The 20338-nt window shown below is 37.7% G+C and overlaps 1 protein-coding gene across 2 annotated transcripts in view; it reads left to right on the top strand.

The window, feature by feature from the left end:
• The window catches only part of KLHL2 (kelch like family member 2), a 57813-nt gene that overhangs the window by 21799 nt on the left and 15676 nt on the right, over window positions 1-20338 (top strand). For both annotated transcript variants that reach the window (XM_065633388.1, XM_065633389.1), the window contains exon 5: window positions 14026-14188. In XM_065633388.1, the coding sequence (XP_065489460.1) occupies window positions 14026-14188 (163 nt within the window). The remainder of the gene's footprint in view (window positions 1-14025; window positions 14189-20338) is intronic.

A 20338-nucleotide genomic window follows, 5' to 3' on the forward strand; every position in this document is an offset into this window, starting at 1 on the left:
CAAGCTGGCATGAGTTTCGTTACAAACCCTATTCATGGAAACATTTTTAAGTCTTACTGGGCAAGAATTTAGTGTTGGACTAAACAGCCTTATAGTATACTGTTTGATTGTGTGCTGAAAGAGTATACCAGTGGGGTACCACTGTGTTTTGCTGTTGTACATATTTTATACATTCGGCCATCTGGGTACCTCTTTTGACACATTTATTTTTGAATCTGTGACAACAGCTCTGAAGATTTTAATAATGTGAGGATACAACTAATATGTGGCTTAGCTGGAGGAAAGACAGTGGCACACTTCTTGAATATATATGCATTGTAAGACATGTCAGGCAACAGTAAATGATCTAATTTTTCCAGTGAAATAACCCTACTATGCATTCTTCATTTGCTTACACGTGCCTGCCTGTCAGAGTGAGTGTAGGAGGGAAGGGAAAAGAGGAGTGTGATCTTTCTACAGGTGTATTTTACTACCAATAGAAGCTTCATTAATTTTTGCTTTAAATGACTAAGCTTTATATAAAGAGCTGCTGACCAAATACTAAGCAAACAACTTTGTAGGGAAACTTAATGTTTTGCTCTCTGTCAGTTTTAAAATGCATATTGAGTAGTATGTATTTTTCTCTACATATTCTTTTTTTCCATAGCATATCTTTTGTGACTTTAGCTATTACGTGTGTGCAAAGTAGAAACTGCCTGATTTTTGTGGCACAATGTTATTATGTACACCACAGAATAGATATGGTTACTATATTGTTACTACCCTTTCTGTGTTTGTTTTCCATAAGACTGGGAAACTGGGGGTTTTAGTTTGGTTGAAGGCATATTCCAAAGCCTCACACCTGGCTCATAGACATTTGATGCCCTCTTAGAAAAATTCCTTTTCTGATTTGGCTTACTTGGTGACACATGACAGAAAGAAATCATGCTGCGTACTTAACATGAGGAAAGTGATAAAGATTGTTGGATCTGGTAGCCTGATAGCAGCAAGGCGGATGCAGCTCCATGTCCCCAAGCTCCAGCTGGTAATGAGGCTGAGCATGTATTTCCAGTAGGTACATACACAATCACATGTGTACAGCATACATACATGCAGCGTGCCACACAGATCAATGCAGCCAGAAACACTCAGCTCTTGTCTCGACTCTGTCTTGAGCTGGGCTCTCTTCCTAAAAAGTCTCTTGGACGTGTCTGTTCAACACCTCCTTTTGCCTTGTGGTGCCAGATCTAGAGCAGACCTTCCCAAATTATGTTTTAAGCCAAACCAGATAAATATAATTCATGCTTCTTCATTTAGGAATAAAATTCCTTACTATTCTCTCCCCCCGGATATAGATGGTACGGTGAAGTTTCAGGAGGTAGGTAGGAAAGGGAGTTTGTAGAGAAGGCAATTGCAGTTTCTGCTTTTTAAAAAAAATATTTTCTGAAGATATGTTGTTGCTATTTCTCTCTGTCCTCCAAGTGATGCTTTATTCACATTTTGCTGGCATTTTCCAGCCAATGAATCTTGTTATAACATCTTTTTTTTGTTATGGTCTTGCTGAACGGGACATCCTAGAACTTTGTTCATAAAGAAAATTCAGTAGTCAGAAGAGTATGAGCCTTTGAAGAATAATAAGATACCTGAATGGAAATTTGAGCTGTTGTACATCAGCTTTTAGTTGCTAAGGAGAAATACCTAAGGGAGAAATAGAACTGAGAATGAGCACAAGGTATTAAGCTGAATCTAAAATGTGGATCAAAAGGTATGAGGAGTGAATGAAAATTGTCCTGAGGCTGTAAAAGTCTGTCTTGGATTATCAAATGCCAATGTGTGTGGGAGGCAGAGAGTCTTGAACTTCTTCTGGAGAGGGTCTGAGGTCTGACAGACTGAATCACAGATTTTTCCCTATTTCAAAATCTTTGTTTCTTCAGAAGATGTTTTGAGAAGGGAGCGGGGGGTGTAAAAACCACTTATTTCTGCTTATATGAAAGAGAGACTTCTGGGCAAAGGCAGTGAAGAGGCTTGTAGCTTGGCTGTGTCAGCATGGCCTGAGCAAGAGCCAAGGAATGAATCAGAAACCCATGGAGGAGGTGATGAGGTGAGACAGAAGTGGGGTTGAGGTAGGAGTCCATTATAGATGAGATACTGATCTGTAATCCAGCACTTCAGAAGCATGTGATGCCGATTGCTGTGGGAGGTGAATGGGAAGTCACTGAGGGATTTAAACAGGCATGTTTAATTTAAATGATAAAAAGAATAAAACACTTTTACTCACGACTGCAGCTCTAAATATAACAGCTGTTCATTTCCTGCGTGTTGTTTCTTTAATAAGTGATTTAGGAGAGCATGTAGGCTGCCAGAGCCACGCATGAGCAAGGTGCCAAAAACTAATTAAGGTAAAAAGTCCTAGTTATGCCAACGGACTGTGCAAGGTGCATCCTCTTACAGATCAAGGATAGGATTAGAGAAAGGGTCAAAAGATGAGGCACTTGAGCAAATGAATATCAAAAAACTAGAGCAAACAAGATTTTTCTAGAAACGTATGTAAAAAATAATCCTTGCATACCGATGCAGAAGAAACTTTTAAAGTGAGGTGGCTGAGGCTGTATAAAAATGTTACATTCTCTTGCTGGCTATTTCTTCCAGTTTCAGCTCACATTTTAGTAAATCAGTACAATGTCTCTAGGGATCCAGAGCATTAAAGAGACTATCAAGGATTTTTTTGTTGTTGTTAGTGTCAGGTAACATATGGGAAGTTCGAACTTTCCATATGCTTTAAAATTCTACTTTTGACTTGTGCATAGCTCTTAAAAACCTCCTTTAATTCTTTGAGTGGTCCAGAAATAACCATATCAAAGGCTTTTGAAAGCCGAGTTAGTTGTTGTCTCTCCTAAATTGTCACATGATGAGCAATAAATACATCAAAAATCCCTAGGGAACCCAGAATCAAAGAGGAATAAATAGTTGGTTTTCGTTGTATCAAAATGGTCATAATGTGTCATTAGCTTCCAAAGAAAGATGGATTTTCTTCAGTTTTGAAAAGTGGGTAGCAAAAGAGGTAGATGCTGAACTGGTTAAAGGATTCTTTTTCAAGATGAGACAAAAATAGAAAATTTCATTGCTTTCTAGCTAAGCTAAATGTTGGGCTAGCATGATTGCAGACCAAATTTAATGTTGGAAAGTGTAAAGTGAAAGAAAAATTTGAATTACTCCTACGTATTGCTATGTTTTACATTAACCGCTTTTCCTAGGATAGAATAACATATTGTAGTCACCTTAGAAAAACTTCCGCTTGTCGTGAAATAGTGGCTTTAAAAAGGAGTGTAAAAAATGGCACAGCAGCATCTGTATGTCATTGTACAAATCTGTGTTCTCACCTGTAACGCTGCTGGATGTTCTGAAATATGACAGGAATAGCACACTTTGGGGAAAGGCTTAAAGCTGTTAAAGGCATGGAAAAGCTATCATTTAAGGGAGAGAGTGAAGTCAGGCCTCTTTTAGGTTGACTGTGAGATGGCTAAACAAGGACTCTATTTTTCCTCCAATATCTGTTTGTTTCAAAGACTCCACATACCCCTTTTAGGGGTAAAAGAGTTAGTTATTGACTTATGCTGAAAGATAATAAGTTTTTCTTCAGGATACCTAGAGAGAGGAGTGCACGAAAACATACATGTGCATACAGATTATTGTTGTTATTATGCTTAGAGTGCCTACTGAGTGAATAGAGCATGTTGCTGCAAAACACATGAGAAGAAGGAGCTGCTGAGGATGCAGCAGGTGAGCAGCATCCTTTTCTATAATAATAGCTGCACTGGCTGGTTTAGAAATGACTGCTTGCGAACCTTGGGTTGCCATTAGACAGACTGTTCCAAAGCAGCTATTTTCACCCTGTGAGGTTTACGTCCCTAATTAGGTGAAAGCATTTGAGGTCCAGGTTTCGGTTGGGTTTACCTTTTCTAGTTTCCTCCTTCCTTTTCCCCTTTTCCCTTGAAGGGGGGAGGATAGAGGAAGGGATGGAGCTGATAGAAGTAGAGCAGTGCTGTGAAGCTTCATTTCAGTGAATACTGGGTTTCACCACATGTTGAGGAAGGGAGGAGGACATAAGAAATTCTACCTCGAGCCAGCCTCCAAACTTGGTTCCAGTGTGCCTGAGAGTGTGGGGATCTCTGGCTGGTTGCAGCACAGCTAGACAAAAACAGTTCTAAGAAAGGCAAAATTTTTGCTGTTTCTTCCTCTCTATCTTTTACCTGTCTCCTACTCTTAGAAGAAGTCTGCTTCCCTGGCCCACCAACCAGAACCACATCTACCACCACAATCTTACTGTCCCCTTTCAAACCTGTAAGACCAGGCTCTTGTCCCATTGCAACCCTTACATTTATTTACCTGTGGAGCACTGAACACTGCCAATTTTTCTCAAGTGAAGTTTGGTTTTAACTATCTAGAAATACTGTTCTAAAGGGTAGGATGTATCCTCGTGCTTCGAGAGCAAACTATTCTTTATATTTCAAGGAAGTGTTCTCTGTAGCTGATTTACTCCAGACTGTGAGGTTTCATACACCTTTCTGTGATTGTGGATGAAGATGGGTGTTCCTAGACTACCTGGAATGAACAGACTATTGCTTTGGTCTAATATATAGTTAGCCCTGTATTTTAATTATTAACATGATTTAAGGTTGGTCTCAGAACTGAGCAGAATTGCTCAGCACCAGAAGGCTGTTTACCTTCTAAAAACAGGGTGGGAAGATCATACAAATAGAAGAGCATGCAGAAGGAAATTCAGATTATTTTTTTCATGCAGTTGCTTAAGGAGCGATGCATTGCTTTTTCTTTTTAGAAGGTAGAGATTTTACCCATTATTTGAACATACATTTAGCCTAAAAACTTTAAAGTTCTAGCCTAGCCTGGAAAATACTTTTAACTGTTTGTTTTATGGGCCAGCTAGGATTGCGATTCTGTTGCGAGAGGTATTATAGTGACAAGCTATAAGTATGTTGTTGCCCAAAAGAGTTTACAGACTTGAATAGATTATTAAAAAAAACCCCAAAAAACAAACAAAAAAAACCACAGAGAAATGATGACCCATAGGTGAGTCACAAGTAATCAGGACTGACCTCACAAGCTCCCTGATTTTAAAAGCCTGGTGCCTTCATCCTGACTCAGTAGGATGTGGTTGCCCTTTAACTAGACATAAATGAATAAGAACTTTTGTAGGTAAACTGCCTTCTCAGACCGAACAGCTTCTGTAACTTTTCGGAGTCTGTAATCTTTAAAATCATCAAGCTGCTAGGCTGTGTTAAAGACTCTTCTCTGTCAAGTTAGATGAAAGCAGCTACTTCGCAGCGATGACCTTTACCGTAGGCATCCACGTATCTATTTCTGTGTATGGCCATAAAGCTACCTGTGGCAAAACCTGAGACACAGCCCTTGCCAACTGAAAGAGCACAGGTCGTTTGCTCATTTTTAAGGCATTCTATGCAAATGAAAGCATGTGTGCCTGTCCACTTCGCTGTAAAATTCAAGGTGCTTATTATGAGTAAATTAAGACACTTAAAGTACAGATTGCATGTTTGACGTCTCTCGCTTGCAAGTAGGTTCAGCATTATGTTGCTAGATCTACGATGAAATTTCTGAAAGCCAAATAAAGGTTTTCTTGAAAATATTTTTTTTTTTTTTCCCCTGGGTATTGGTCATGCTTGAAATCATGATACGTAAGCATTAAACCTTTATCTGAAAAAACTTTCAAATGGGAGGCTAGATGCTGTTTGCTGTGGGAATTCTGTCCCTACATACCTGAATTTTATAAGCACAACATCTAGATTAAAGTGATTATGAAATTGTCCCTAGGCCTAATGTGTTTTAGTTTGTTTTGTTTTGGTTTTTTCCTAGGAAGAATTCCCGTGTGACATTTCTAGGAGAATACAAACATGGTCTGCTGTAGGAAACTGATAAGTAAAAGATTATCTCAATTAAATATAAAAAACCATAACTGTAATGCTAAAAGTTCAGAGTACTCAAATGTCTTTTGAGTCCACTGAAGAGCCATTTATTGCACATTAGGTGTTAATCTTGACATGATTTTGTGTTGAAGATAAGCACCATGCACACAAAGTATTTCATGCTATTTCTGTTGTCCTTAGTTCTTTGTTTTGTATTAATATAAAACTCGGTAGTATGGATGCATCTTCTGTACCAGAGAATGGGATACTAGAGGAAGTAGAGGTTCACAATTTACTATCCCAGTTATGCTGCTGTTTGTTTTCAGCACAGGCTTTAGGGTTTTGCAAATGGTGTTTCAATCCCTCCCTTTAAGATTGCCAGCAAATATGCAGTTGTACCTGGACACCAAGCCTTCTTTGTTAGCAGTCAGTCTGTAACGTAGAAAAACAAACAAAAATAACAAAACCACAACAAAGAAGTCCTTCCACAATGCCTTCCCCCTCAGTCCCCCCGAATCTGTCTTTTAGGCTTTAGGGAAAGTGGCACATGAATGTTTTGATTCTTTGTCAGCCTTTTAAGTTTTTATTTTTAGGGAATATTGTAAAAATATTTCTATCATAGTAATCTTTGGTATAACTGAATTCAGTGTATCTGTCAGTGGGGTCTGAGGCTGAGGGTGGTCTGGTACTGAAGGTGTGAGATGTGACGGGTAAATCCTGTAGCTGAAGCACACAAGCTAAAAGGATTGGCTGATACAGCGGTTCTTTATGTGGGTCAGCCTTTACAGAAAGATCGAAGGCAACATAGTATGAGTTTGTTATCCTGCCTACTTAATTTTTTCAGCTTATTTTAATCCTTCTGTAGGGGAGCTTTGTGTGCTATTTGACTGGCTAGCACTTCAGGTCCGATTAATTAAAGAATTAATTGTCCGGTTTCTGAATGACAAAGTACCAGCAGCAAGTTGCTTTGTTCAAACTCTAGTTAGTCTTGTTTAAATTATCCTGTCCCTAAGAAAATATGAAGGTATTTTTTATGCAGCTGTATAATCTTTTAGCACTGAATTACAGTATGATGAAGGATTCTGAGCTTTCATTTTACATGACTTACTGTACATATACTTAAATTCAATGACCAAAGTTCAAATAAAAACCTGTTTCTATTAGATCAAAATGTCTACATATTTTTTCACTGAAAAAAAAATCTAAAATTCTAAGTAAAATTATTTTAGGTTCAAGAATGTTTCACTCCAAGTGAGACAATGTTTCAGTTCTATTTCCAGGATCTTTTAACAGAAGAAGAGGCTATGAAAGTCTGAGATCATGACAGTTAACAAAAATAACCACCAGAGTCGAAAATCAGTCTTTCTTCTTTGGCTTAAGCCAAGACTCTGTTACATGGTGGTTAGGACACTGTTCTGGTAGAGTAGATACAGGAGAACCGTCAGGCCAAAGAAGACTGCATGGACACTATTAATTATAGTGTATTACTTGATTAAAGTGACCCTTCTTTAACTTTGTTTGTTTCATGAATCTTTTTTCTGCATTTCAGCAACCCCTAACTGCATCCCACATCTATCAAAAACTTCCACACCTACCCCTTTCAAAAAAACCGAAGAAAAAAACAAAGCAACCACCTCCACCGCAGATATTTTAACTAACAATTACTAGTTCATTCAGATTAATCTTCTGAAGTGATATGTCTGCTAAAGCCATTTTTCGAGCAAATCAGTTGCTTCCTATAAATTGCATGTCACTGTAACAGAAGTGGACTCTTAAGTACAGATTATGATGCTGGTTAAAAACCAGGTATGTAGAACAGTTACTTTTTCCTTATACTCCCCTGTAGTCTGTCATGCTGCTTAGTATTTTGTAGATCATGTCAGTCATTTAAAATATTACATGATCATGATTGTTTTCTTGTTTTCACCTGAAAGAATGCTCTACCAATTTGTGGCTAGTACTAAGGGAATGCGAAGGAACGGGACTGTATCTTGATTAGCAGGCTGATTCCTTCCTCTGATACTATAAAACTGCCACCTACACCTGGCTTTTAATTGAATGGGGCTCATTAAGCTGAAAGATGTATTGATACATCCAAGTCTTCACTGCACAGTAGCCTGTAAAGCCATGGGTGTTAAGATACCCCAAAGGTACACTTTATGAAATACATGGTATCATGTTCTAAAGTCGCAGCTCATGCACATCTTTAAATCCAGTGAAACATTTGATTTGTCTGTATTTAAACATTGGAAAAGTGCACTTGCACATCTTGTCCATATAGATATGCTAGAAGGGTTGAATTTTCCAAAATTGGAACTTCTATATTTTATCCCACAGATGCAAGTGTTAAAATATTTGTATCTATTTTAATGGTTTTGTATGCATACTCCCAAATAGCATAATTTCAATGCAGTGCTGAATGATTTCACTGGAATATGGGCTACACTTCAGTTAGAAACCACAGTTTTAATTACAGCACAGATGCATTTAGATGAGAATAAAAAAAATAGGATAATTTGGATGATCTTTGACCATTCTTTTAATTTCATTCTTCCGTTCCTTATGCCATGATAGTATAAACAGCAAGTGGAGGAGTTCAGTTTGCTTAAAGGGTTGTTTAAACTTTAGAAATTGAGGTTAAATTTTACCGTATCTCCTCAAGATTTGTTTTATGGTAGGTGTTAACATAACTACTGCTCTCTGAAATTGATTTCAATTTAATGTCCTAACTAAAAATGTGGAATATCTGCGATTAACAAGGGTGTAACTTGCTGTTTTTCTATTTTAGACAGCACGGTATTAAATTCTCTTGGCATACACTGCTTTGATTTTTGTTGGCTTATTTGTGCGCTGAGCACGTCAAGGTTCTGAGAAAATTTGGGTTTGTTTATGTTATAGGATCTTGTTCCCAAAACCACCAATAGGTTCTTTGGTTGTTTTCAAATTGAGATTAAACTGATTTTAATGCATTGTTGGTGGGTATAAATTTGATTTTGGGCAAGAATTCATGACAGAAATCTTAAAGAAGTCTAAAAATATCGGTGATGAAAATATTGCATTAAGCCTCTTCGTACTGCAGGTAGCACAACATATTCTGGCTAAGAGAGAGTCTGTCAGTACAAAGAGGAGTGCAAAGATGATAGCATGGCTTGATATAAAAGTACTGACTCAAGTTGATTTAAACCAGCAGGCAGAAAGCTTTAATAAATTTAGATTTTACTTTGCACTGTACTTTTTAAAAGCGGGTCCAGTTAAAACATATTGAGGGGCCTGTCCACTGAATTTTGAATATCTCCAAGTGTGGAGATTCTGCAGCTTCTTGGGGCAACCTGTTCCAGGGCTTAGCCACCCTCGTGGTTTAAAAAAAACCCACAAAATAAGAAAAAACAACATAAGTCCTTGTTTCCCTGTGTTCCCACTTGCTTCTTGTCCCACTGCTATGCATCTTCAAGAACAGTCTGGCTCAGTTCTTCTCCACTCTCCCATTAGATAGTTGTAGACAGTAATAAGATCTGCCCTTTGTCTTTTGTAGCAGAACAAATTCAGTTTTCTTGGCCTCTTGTCGTAATGTCACAGACTCCAGCCCTCTGGTCATCGTAGTGTCCCCTTCCAACAGACTTGTCCCTCCATTCTCAACTAGCAGGACAGGTACTAAAAGCTTATGTGTTGCATAAAGTGGTACCAACTTGTGGGAGCAAGGGGCTGTGCGAAGGGGAGTGTAACACTGAACTTTGTGATGCGAATATACTGTGAAGGGACGCCCATTAGGTCATCTAGCAGCCTTTGGATAGGGTGGACTTCCTTGTCTGGTATGGAGGCACTTCAGGGCAGCTTCTCTGACCCACTTGTTCTAGATAGTCCACGAGGAGGGTTTAATGTTTGATATAAAATTTACTTATTTGAAGATACCTGGTGTTACATAGTGTGATGTTTTGATTTACCAGAGAGATACAGCAATATAGTGAAATCACAACACAAGTACAATATAGCAATTGCAATATACACTGGGATCATCATGCAACCATGAGTCACATTACTGCTCTCTGTCAGGATGTTGGGCATCCCCAGTTCACCAGGAGGAAAATGTGGGCTAAAGCCAGCTCAAGCCCATTGTTCTCTCCAGAGCTCCTTCTGATGGTGGTTCAGTTTTTATACTTTATGTTGGGTTGAGCCACAAATGCACCTCTCACCCCACTGGTCTGGCTACCTGGGGAAGACATTACACTGTAATAATTATCCAGAGAAGGCTGTTTACACAACCTGATGACTCACTGGTACAGCCATATGTCTAAAACAAAGGTTCCCCTCCAGTCCCCCTTGTGTTGCTTTCTCTATGCTACTTGGTGCTAGTTCCTTACATTTCTTCCCTAAATTCATTGCCCGTGCCCATCTCTTCTTAGCTCTCTTGTGTGGTAGGGCTTGGGTCGGTCATGCAGACTGTATCTGCATGAGACTCTTATAAACATGTTCCTTGTGAGCTAATTGCTCACACGTAACTGGAGAGGTGCAGACCTGAATACACATATACTTTGGTCATGTGAGGTAAATATGTCCAGCTGCATGAGGGTGAACAGAGCCATGATGCTGTCTGGGAAAAAAAAAAAAAAGAGGGAGAAAAGCTGCATGCAACATCATAACAACCCTCAGCCTTCACCGTGCTCCTTGCATGTATCTGAATGGCCACCAGAGAGGGCAGCAGCCTCAAATATGTGTTGACAATCTAGCTGAATTATTTTGAAGGGCTTGAATCTACTCCAATGAAAACAGGGATCCAAGTTTAGGGCCTTAAGTGGATCCCTCCTGACTGTGCAGGTGATCCTGTAGGTGGATTTTAAAAACAAATACTTTTATCTGGCCACAGTCCTTTTTGTCTCAGTGGGGTCGGAAAGGTGTGTTCTGCATGGCAGGTGTACACAGCTTTGGGAATAGGAGTGTCGCTATAGAAAGGAAAACCAGGAGGAGATAACTAGGAAATAGTCTTCAAAGACTTGTAAGGGTTAAATGATCTGCTCTAGGAAATGTAGTAGTCATTCCAAGATTCATCACCATGACTTTGACACAAAAAGAGAATACATCATTTCTTACTTTCCATCTGTAATAATAATCTGTTCAGTTTCCTTGATTATGAAAACAACTACCACTGTGATGAGGATACATTTTCATAGAAGAAGCAATTGGAGATATTTCCCCCCCCTCCCCTTCTGCATTTCTTGCAGTACACGGCAGTCTGCATATTAAAGTATTTCTTTAAAGGAAAGTTAGGATACCCTCTACTGGCTATTTTTGGAAATAAATCCGAGCTGTAACCTACCAGTTTAGAGTCAGCAGCAGTTAAACTTAATCTGCACCGCAGTTTTAATATAGTCTTTCTTTATGAGTTTGAGAGGAGGTTGCATCTGGTGTGGTTGGTGGGGTTTTTTGGTTTGGTTGTTGTTTTCCTATGTAGTTCTGTCCCTGGGTTCAGCAACATGAATCTGTCTGCAATGAAACTGTATTTTTAAATGCAGGTTGTTACAGCTTCCAGGCTAACAGTTCTATAGGTACAAATGGAAATAGCTAGATGTTATCACAGTTCTCGTTGCCTAGTAACCAAAGCCCAAGATACAATTTCAATGAGATAAATTTTATGCACTTTGCTTCTCTTTTCGTTTTATAATAGTAGCAGAATACACATGAATATGTATATAGATTTACATGTCTTGTTGTCTGATAACTAAAACATATTGAAATCTGTAACCTTACAAACTCAATTACAACGACTTAAGAACTGAAGTAAATTTCCCATAATGAAGAGTGATTTTGTAACATTGTTCTACTATTCATACCAGTGAGCAAGTCTCAGTGTGATTGTGCATACAAATCTTTAATTCTTTTCTGCATACCATTCTCAAATGTCACCTTTGCATTTCTTTTACTGATTTTATGATGATTTTACGTATTTTTCTACTGAATCCTTTCAAGCAGTCAAGGATTGTTCACAGAGTTATTTGCTCAGCTATACTGATAATGTGCCTAAAATTATCTAGAACTTTGTTTGAATTAGTTCCTGAATTTGTAAGCAGGTGTGAAGCGTTTGCATCATTGGGGCAAGTTATTTGGATAAATACTTATATTAGATTTCTAGCCCTGATTTTTGATATGTAATTTCATGATCATATCTTATCCTAGAATTCACTATCAAATGAATTATCTACTCGCTGTTGTAACTAATCATACTGTACTTCCAGTAATAGAACTTGCATTACTAATATTTCCTTCACATTTTCATAAACATATGCTAAAATAAAATGAGTTCACTTTACTGTTTTAACCTTGTTGCATGTAACCTTTAAGCTTACTAAATTTGTTTCGAATTGTGTGACTTCATCTGACGGTTGTGCCTATTACATACAGATCTTCTCCATTTAAACTAGTTCTTGGTTACTTTGCTTAACAGCAGATTGTGTATCTCAGTGCAATCAAATTTGTGTTTTTCCTTCATTTCTCTTTAATTAACAGTTGATATTCAAAGCAAACTCTTTTTAAATATACTGTCCTTAATTTTTGCTCTCTACATTGGTAGTCAAATGTGTAAAACAGAGGCTATAGTAGATTATTGCTTCAAATTAGGGATTAACATCTTGATGAACAGAAAGAAGGTTTTCAAGTAGGCTTCATATATGGCAGGCTGAAGGGAGAGGAACAGCCATAAATAGCAGAAGCAGGACCAAAAAATGAAGTTGAAAGCAGACATTAGCTTTACAAGGTTGTATTGCCTGAAGTCCTTTTTGGTTTAGTTTGGGCCATAACAGTTTTATTTCAAGAAAAAAGTCTAAAGAGTAATCAATAACAGTAACTCTTTAGAAAACAAATAGATGCTTACAGAGATGGTAGTAAATATTTGATTCTACAGACAGTTACTAAGATTAAAACTTCTTCCAAAGAGCAATAAAGTAGAAGTATATTCTACAGCTTTCATGTAGTAGGTGTTACACAGGTTTCTAAATTGTTTTACTTTCCAGCTCTCTTTTCCAGTTTCCTTCTTGTTTGGTTCTTTAATTCTACCCAAGTAATTGTTTCAATTAAAAGCAAACATTAACAAGAGTAGTGCAGTCATTGCCTTTGATATTTTTTTTTGTTTGCTTATTATTGATGCAACACTATAGTATATATTTTCTCTATATATGACTAGTTGCAAGGCTTCCATGTTAAAATATTGCCTGTTGTCATCCCCGAAGATGCAAGCTAGCATTGATTTCGCACTTGAATGTTCTAAAATAGAAGTCTCATTAAAATAACTGTCAAAGGCACAGAAAATGAAAATATTGTGAAGAAGAAATTATAGATAGCAGTATAGAATTTTGTTCAAAGGCACATTTATAGTTCACTTAAATCTTATATTTAAGTTTTACTAAGCAACCAAAATGTGTGTCGTACAGGTTTTTTTCAGTTCTTTACTTTTTGCTTGCTTTATGAAAGTTGAAGGACAGATGTCATTTACACTAATTCCTTATTGATATGGATTTTTAATGAGTTATAGAATATATTATATGCTCAGATTTTTAAATGCCTGAATTGTCATTCTTCAGTGAAGGTCACAGACTTCTTTGGAAGTTGAATTGAATCCTTACTGGAATCAGTTACATAAAGATGCTTATTATTGATACTAAAAAATGGTACAATATCCAGTGCTTGCATACGAACAAGATTTACAGATTGTATCATGGTCTAGAAAACTTTGATTTAAAGAAGTATCTAAAGCTGAAGGTTTGGAAATGAGATGTAATTATGGAGTGTTGGTAACAGTAAAAAGTGATCTTGTGAAAGAATATTGTGAAGAGTTTACATGAAGTGTAAGAATTTTAATCTATGGAGTGATTTCCCAGTGAACATGGAGACAGAGATTGCTGCTTGTTATTTTAAATCTTAAATGGTATTTGCAGGGAGGTAAAATCATTTTAATGTTGGGGTTTAAGTTCTTCAGTTGCATAGTGCTGAAGTTTTCATCTCAGCTTTAGTCTTTTTTTTTTATGGATTATTTTGTTTTCTTTGTTAATATTGAGAATACTCTTGTATTGAGAATACTCAGAATTGAATTGGAATATTAATCACATGTTGTTCCTTTCAGGTCCTGCTACCAGCAGCTGGTCTCTTGCAACTGCAGGATGTGAAAAGGACTTGCTGTGAATTTTTGGAATCCCAGCTTCATCCGATCAACTGCTTGGGAATTCGTGCTTTTGCTGACATGCATGCATGCACAGATCTCTTGAACAAGGCCAACACATATGCAGGCAAGTTATCATTAGTATAGCATATAGCTTGAGGTCTGTGTGTGTGGGTACACACAGGGTTTCATGCCCACCCAGTGCCCCCCAAAGAAAATAGAATTTTATCCAGGATATTGCAGACATGCATCTTCTGACAAAGAGTGCATTTGATATGAATGTCTTTAAGAGAAATAAAGTCTCCTGGCTGGAACATAGTTATAATAATAACAAAGGTGCAGCATCTTCATGGCCTATCAGTGCCATACAGGGTCCAAGCAATTTGTAATCCAGAAAAAAAGCTAGCTTGCTCTCTAAAATTTTGCACCATCACTTAGGGGAGGAAATCAGGAGAGAAGAGTTAAAATTCTGGCAACTGCCACAAGCCAAAGTCTGTAGGAAGTACATGAGGTAACAAAAAAGATGCGGGCTGGGGGCAGGGAGCTATCTGTAGCCTCTGTACTGCACTGGCTAAGAAGCACTAAACATACCATGAGTATTGTGTTATCAACGTGTCTTTTGAAAGTCCTGCTCATCTAGCCCAAGAGTCGACATTTCCTACCTTTAGTCCAGAGGACCATATAAAAATAGCTACTCCTAAAATTACTAAAAAATTACTCCTAAAAATACATTACAGTCCTAAAATTACATTCAGCCCTTTGAAGGCAACCGCAAGACTGATGTGGGCCCCGGTGAAAATGAGTTTGGCACCCCTGATATAGTCTCATTCTTCTATCTTGACACAAAGTGGATAGAGGTGCATCTTGTAACTAACTGTATAGCTCAGCCAACAAAATTCTACTTTCCTTGTAAGGAACACTTGTCATTGGATTGTCTCTCATTTTTTTTCTGAAAAAAATGTTCATGAAATACTTAATTTTAAGACTATGTCATTGATAGCTGTAAGAGGCCTAGCTCATGACAAAGCTTGACATTTTCAAAAATTAGGTTCTCATTTTGCTTGCTGTTGTGAATGAAAAAGCAATTCTGTGGTAAAGTAACACTAGTGTTGTGGCGGGGGACAAGGGAGAATAATTATTCTCTTTTTCTTGATGCTGGTAAGGCCTCAGGTGGAAAAATGCTGAACAGAACTTTAAGACAGATGCAAAAAGGCTGAAGTGAATCCAAGGGTGTTTAACGTTAACATATTAAGAAAACAGACTAACCTATGACAAAGGCTATGAGAGGAGAACGTCCTTTCAGTCAAGAAACTAAGAGACTAGGAGGATGAGAAGGAATGCAGATCTTCCTGTGCGTAAAAATGACTGAGAATGAGTAAGATTAATTTGTGAGGTATTTTTAAAGTAATTTCTTATATTAAGGAAAAATTGAACTGTAAAAGTAACACAGATCAGGCAAGCTGTCTGTGGAAGTTATGGACTCTCCACTGTTAGGCAGCTGTAAAAAAACTGGTTAGGCTAACTTCTGATTTAGATTGATCTAAATCACAGCTGTGAGCAAAACTAGATGATTTGAAGTTCTTTCTAGCTTACATTTCTATGATTCTGTGAAGGCTGAAATCCTTTTTTAAAAATGTTCATTTATATTCCAAATACACTTTCTGCTCTTGGAAAGTGATATAAATGTATTTTCAGATCAAGTATTACTAAATTGGTAATTTTTAACATAATAGATTAAAATCTTGTTTGACTGCTCTTGACACCAAGACAGGTTGCATAATGTAGGTTACTAAAAAGTAAACAAAACATTGTGTAAGTTTTTAAGTTTGTAGCATAACACTGAGACGAAAACTAAAGCTTTTAATTTGTTCAAGTAGCAATGATCTTACCGTTCTTTTGTATGTAGAGTGCCTCGAGGTCTCAGTGTTGGAGTCGATCAAAGACGTTGCACTGAGGAATTACTTTTTAATGGTTGCTTTTTTGTAGCAAAAAATAAAAACAAAACAACCAACTCCTTTTATAGGGTTTAACTTACTAGCCAGATAAGTAGCATATTTTGATTAGAGCTTTGGCAGTGAATATTCAGAGAGTAGGACAAATTTGTTTGGAAATTCAGAAGTGGTGGGTTACCAGAGGCTGAGAGTGACTCCCAGGTGTGCTCCTTACCTGCAGCTTGCACTGTCTGCCCCATCCCTGATCTGTCACTGTCTCTTCAGTGTCTCTTGGATGTTTCATTTCTACTTGAGGTTCAGCAAAACTGCATTGCTTTCCATCTAATCTTCTTTCCCTTCTCCCTGTCTGCCTCTGTCACTGGTGACTTCGGTGTTCTCCCAGTCATTCAGGTTCATAAACTTGACAACTTTAACTCTCATCCGCTAATTTCTCTCAACTGCTCGGTTGCGTGTTCCTCTGTTTTGTTTCTTCTCTCCCTACCAAATCTATGCCATGTCATGTTTCCCTTTTGCTGCAATGTAAATCGATCTTTGCCATGACTTCCTCTCTGTTTGCTAAGGACATTTTGCTGCTCTTGCAATATTCCTTTTCTACCTGCATCAAATTCCAACCTCTCATCCTTGGCTTTTCCAGATCAGCAGAATTGCCTTCTCTTGAATTTATTTCATCGCTCTATCTGCTGCTTTTATGCTTTGAACTAACCTTCTCTCTCCTCCATAATCAAACCACCTTCCATTTCTGTCAGATTCCTCCAGAAACCACCTTCCTTGTCTATGCTTCCATTTTTGTCATCGTATTCTTGGCGTTCTGCTGGCCCATATCATGAGCTGCCAGCTCAACTCCTACTGTGTTTTTGCTGTATTTGTGTGGTGAATTTTAAAGCAGTGCACACTCTGTTCTTACTCTTGAGATAAATATGCTGTGCATAGTCAGGCTGGGAGCTATTTCATTATATTGCACTCTCTGCGCTGCTTTCCTTAATCCCTAGCAGTCTGTCAGGCTTAGTACAAGAGCAATACAGAAAAGAGAATTAAAAATGAAATACTCTGATGAGACCGCAGACAAAAAAACCCCCATAGGATTGTGTTGCTTTTCATAACTTTTCTAAAATATACAGTGACAAATTAGCATCATTAACAATTAGTACAGAGTTACAAACTGAAGATTTTCCTGAAATAGAGCACTAAGTGCTTCAATGCATATGTGTAGGTCCAAATAATAAGCTTTTTATTGCCTTGAGTAATTTTAGACCTCGTAAAAAGGATTTTGATGAATGCTTTCAGTTGCCTTAATTCCTAGAAAATGTGTTTTCCAGTATAGATCTTTTGTTTCCACTTCTAGGAGATTGTAGTATCTCTATCAAGAATGGATGCTTCAGGAGAAAAACAAAACCGCAGCAAACTCATATGATTAGATTTCTGTTGACAGAATCTTTGATTGCTTTCTTAAGTATGAAACTGAGGTTTACGAATCAGCCATACTTAGAAGATTTTAGTCTAGTGAAATTGTATTCAAATTATTTATATATCAATTTTTAAAAATTCAAAAGCTGTTCAGGTTGGTTTTGAAAGTACTAGCTTTTCTAATGCGTATGTTACTGGAGAAGTTCAAATGTATGTGACTGAATGACTTTGTGATAACTGTATTTGGACGGTTATGCAAAATGTTTTAATTAAATCTTATTGTCTTTGAGTAATATAATATCAAATCCAAACGAGTATCATATACCTTTCCAGGTCAATGTTTTTCCTCTTGAATTTTCAAGCTTCTTACTGCCTGTACCTCAGCCATCATAGCCTCTTTTCTCCCCTGTTCTTATCTTGATTAACTCTTGAAACATTGTCAAGGCTTTTTCTTATGACTGAAAAAATTTTCCCAAAATTCTGAGCCAAAGACAAGTAGCTTTGCCATTTCAGAATTCGGCCTTGTGTCACAGAGAGACGATCTCCCGGGAGCTGACATTTTGGGATAAAGGCTTCAGAAACCAGCATGAGTACAGAAGAGGATTATTAGATTGAAAAAGCAGTGAAAATATTTCCCTGCTAGAGAAAATGAAAAGCATTTGGATGTTTAACTTCTAGTCTTTATTTTATTATGCTTGCTATTTTATATTTAGGAAAAAGAGGCAGGAAGATACTTCTGCTAATAGCCAATGACAGCAAGGTTATATACAGCCTGAAGATAGATAGGTAAAGCATTCTGATGAAGAGGGGTAGGCCATATTGGACTCGAGAGGCACTTGCTCAGTGCTTAGGCCTTGACGTTTCTTAATTGCAACCGAAGAATAATAATGTACTTCCACTCACCGCATAGGCCAGTACGGCATGTGGAAACATTGGATAATTTGTGGAAGAAGTGTCTTTTGAGGACCAGCTTTACATGGCAAACCATGTAAACAAAACTCAAACATGGCTTTTAGCATTGTGCTGATGAGATGCTGAAGAAACGTTTTTTAGGGAACCTTAGCATGTACTGTGAAGCAGGGATTGTGGTGTTGTACTTAACTGTGGGGTACAGCGTTCTTGGTTCTGGTGCTCTGAGTCTAAAACTTTGAGACCTAACTAAACTTGGAAGCATGTATGTCTTCTGTAGACTGTTCTCGTGTGCATTCGTATGCATGAGATCGAAAGGATGTAGTTAGCAGAATCGTTCTTACAATTCTATTCTGAGTAGCAACGTCTGTTGCTACGCTTCTGTTATCCTGGCTGCTATGAATTTCACAGTGTTCTCCTAAAGAAGTTATTTAAGCATAAAAATGACAAGTAAATCAGGGGTTTTTTTTAAAAAAATGATTCTGTAATCTTTAGCTGCTTCTCGTTCTCCAACTGGCAGAGCTTGTGTCTGTCCCTCTGTAATAAGGCTGTGGTTTCTGCTTGACCAGTGCCTTATGTTAGGCCATTGGCAAAGACCTTTGTCTCAAGCCAGAAAAACCCACAATGTGACATTGTGAATTAAAGCAATGATTTAAAAATCTAATTCTTCTTAAATATTTTTGTTTCATCCGCTTGAGAAATTCTCGTTATTCTTTTTAAGTCAATGTAGGGCTTAGACTTCTCCAAGCTCCCATGCTCTGCATTGCTCTAAAACAAGAGATTATCAGTTCACAAAGAAGCTACATAATCATTATCTGTTTTGTGGAATGGAAATACTTGGCCTCAACCAGACAAAAGACTCTTAGGAGACTTGGTATATTTTATTGTGATATTTTGTTTCACACACTAATACACATTGGATTACTGTTGTAAAAAGTTGTAGGGAATGTGGGGGGTTTCTCCCTTTTTCCAGCTGCAACCTCTGGCACTGATAGGCTCTGGTCATGTTTTTCATATAATGTAGCTTTGGGAAGATCTTTGGGAGAAGCCTTCTGAAAGCGCACAAAATGTTAAAAAGATTTCTGGAAATGGATATTAAGTATCATCAGCTGCTGGAACACCTCAGAAAAATGTTAGAAAATGACTGAAGCCTGTTAATGATGGAACAGAAATTTAGGAAGTCTTCAACAATGTCATACACAAACACTGACAACAACCACAGTCATAACACATTAAAGAGAAGATGGGTTACAGTCTTTTATTTTTGGCCATCATGATTCTCTGAAAGGTTTTTAACCTGACAGAACTTCAGCAGACCTTTGCTTCTGTATTTGTTTATTCCATTTAGTAAAGGCAGTTCAGCCGGAGAAGGTCTGACTGTAGGTATATAAATGGGTGAAATAGTGTTTGAATTAATCACAACTGTTTATAGCATAAGATGTCCTGTGCAGATTTCAGATGTAGTGTTTCTTCCTATGTAATTGAAAAATAAGAAGTTAGTGACAGTATCTTTATGACCAGCTAGACCATGTGCCTTTCAGGTAGAAGAGGCAGGTCAAGCACTTACTACTGCTGTGTGTATGTCAAATACATGTCTCCAGACTCATGATGCAAAATACCAAAACCCAATACTTTAACAGCTCCTATTGTCTTCCTTTGCTCTCGATGCTGGCATCGTTTATTGTACGTGCAAACATTTTGTTACTAGCCCCTTTCATGTTGTTAAGAACTTCCTTTTGTCCTTTTAGTTTGTCCCTGAAGTCCCATCCTACTGGTACAGGGCAGACAAGGACAGATCTTCAGCTATTCAAATAGAAACTGTCTCTATCGGTTGTGAAAATGTGAAAATCTGTTTTTCATATGCAATTGGAACAGATATTTTAGAAATGTCCTAAAATGGAAGGGATTCTTTTTTTTTTTAAGGCAGATTTTAGTTTTGATAATAAAGAAGTAGGATCCTACTTGCTTAGGAAGCGGGACTTTGGGAGCCAAGCCTCTGCAGCTCCTAAGCC

The sequence above is a fragment of the Caloenas nicobarica genome, chromosome 4, assembly GCF_036013445.1.
Source record: "Caloenas nicobarica isolate bCalNic1 chromosome 4, bCalNic1.hap1, whole genome shotgun sequence".
NCBI classification, from domain to species: domain Eukaryota; kingdom Metazoa; phylum Chordata; class Aves; order Columbiformes; family Columbidae; genus Caloenas; species Caloenas nicobarica.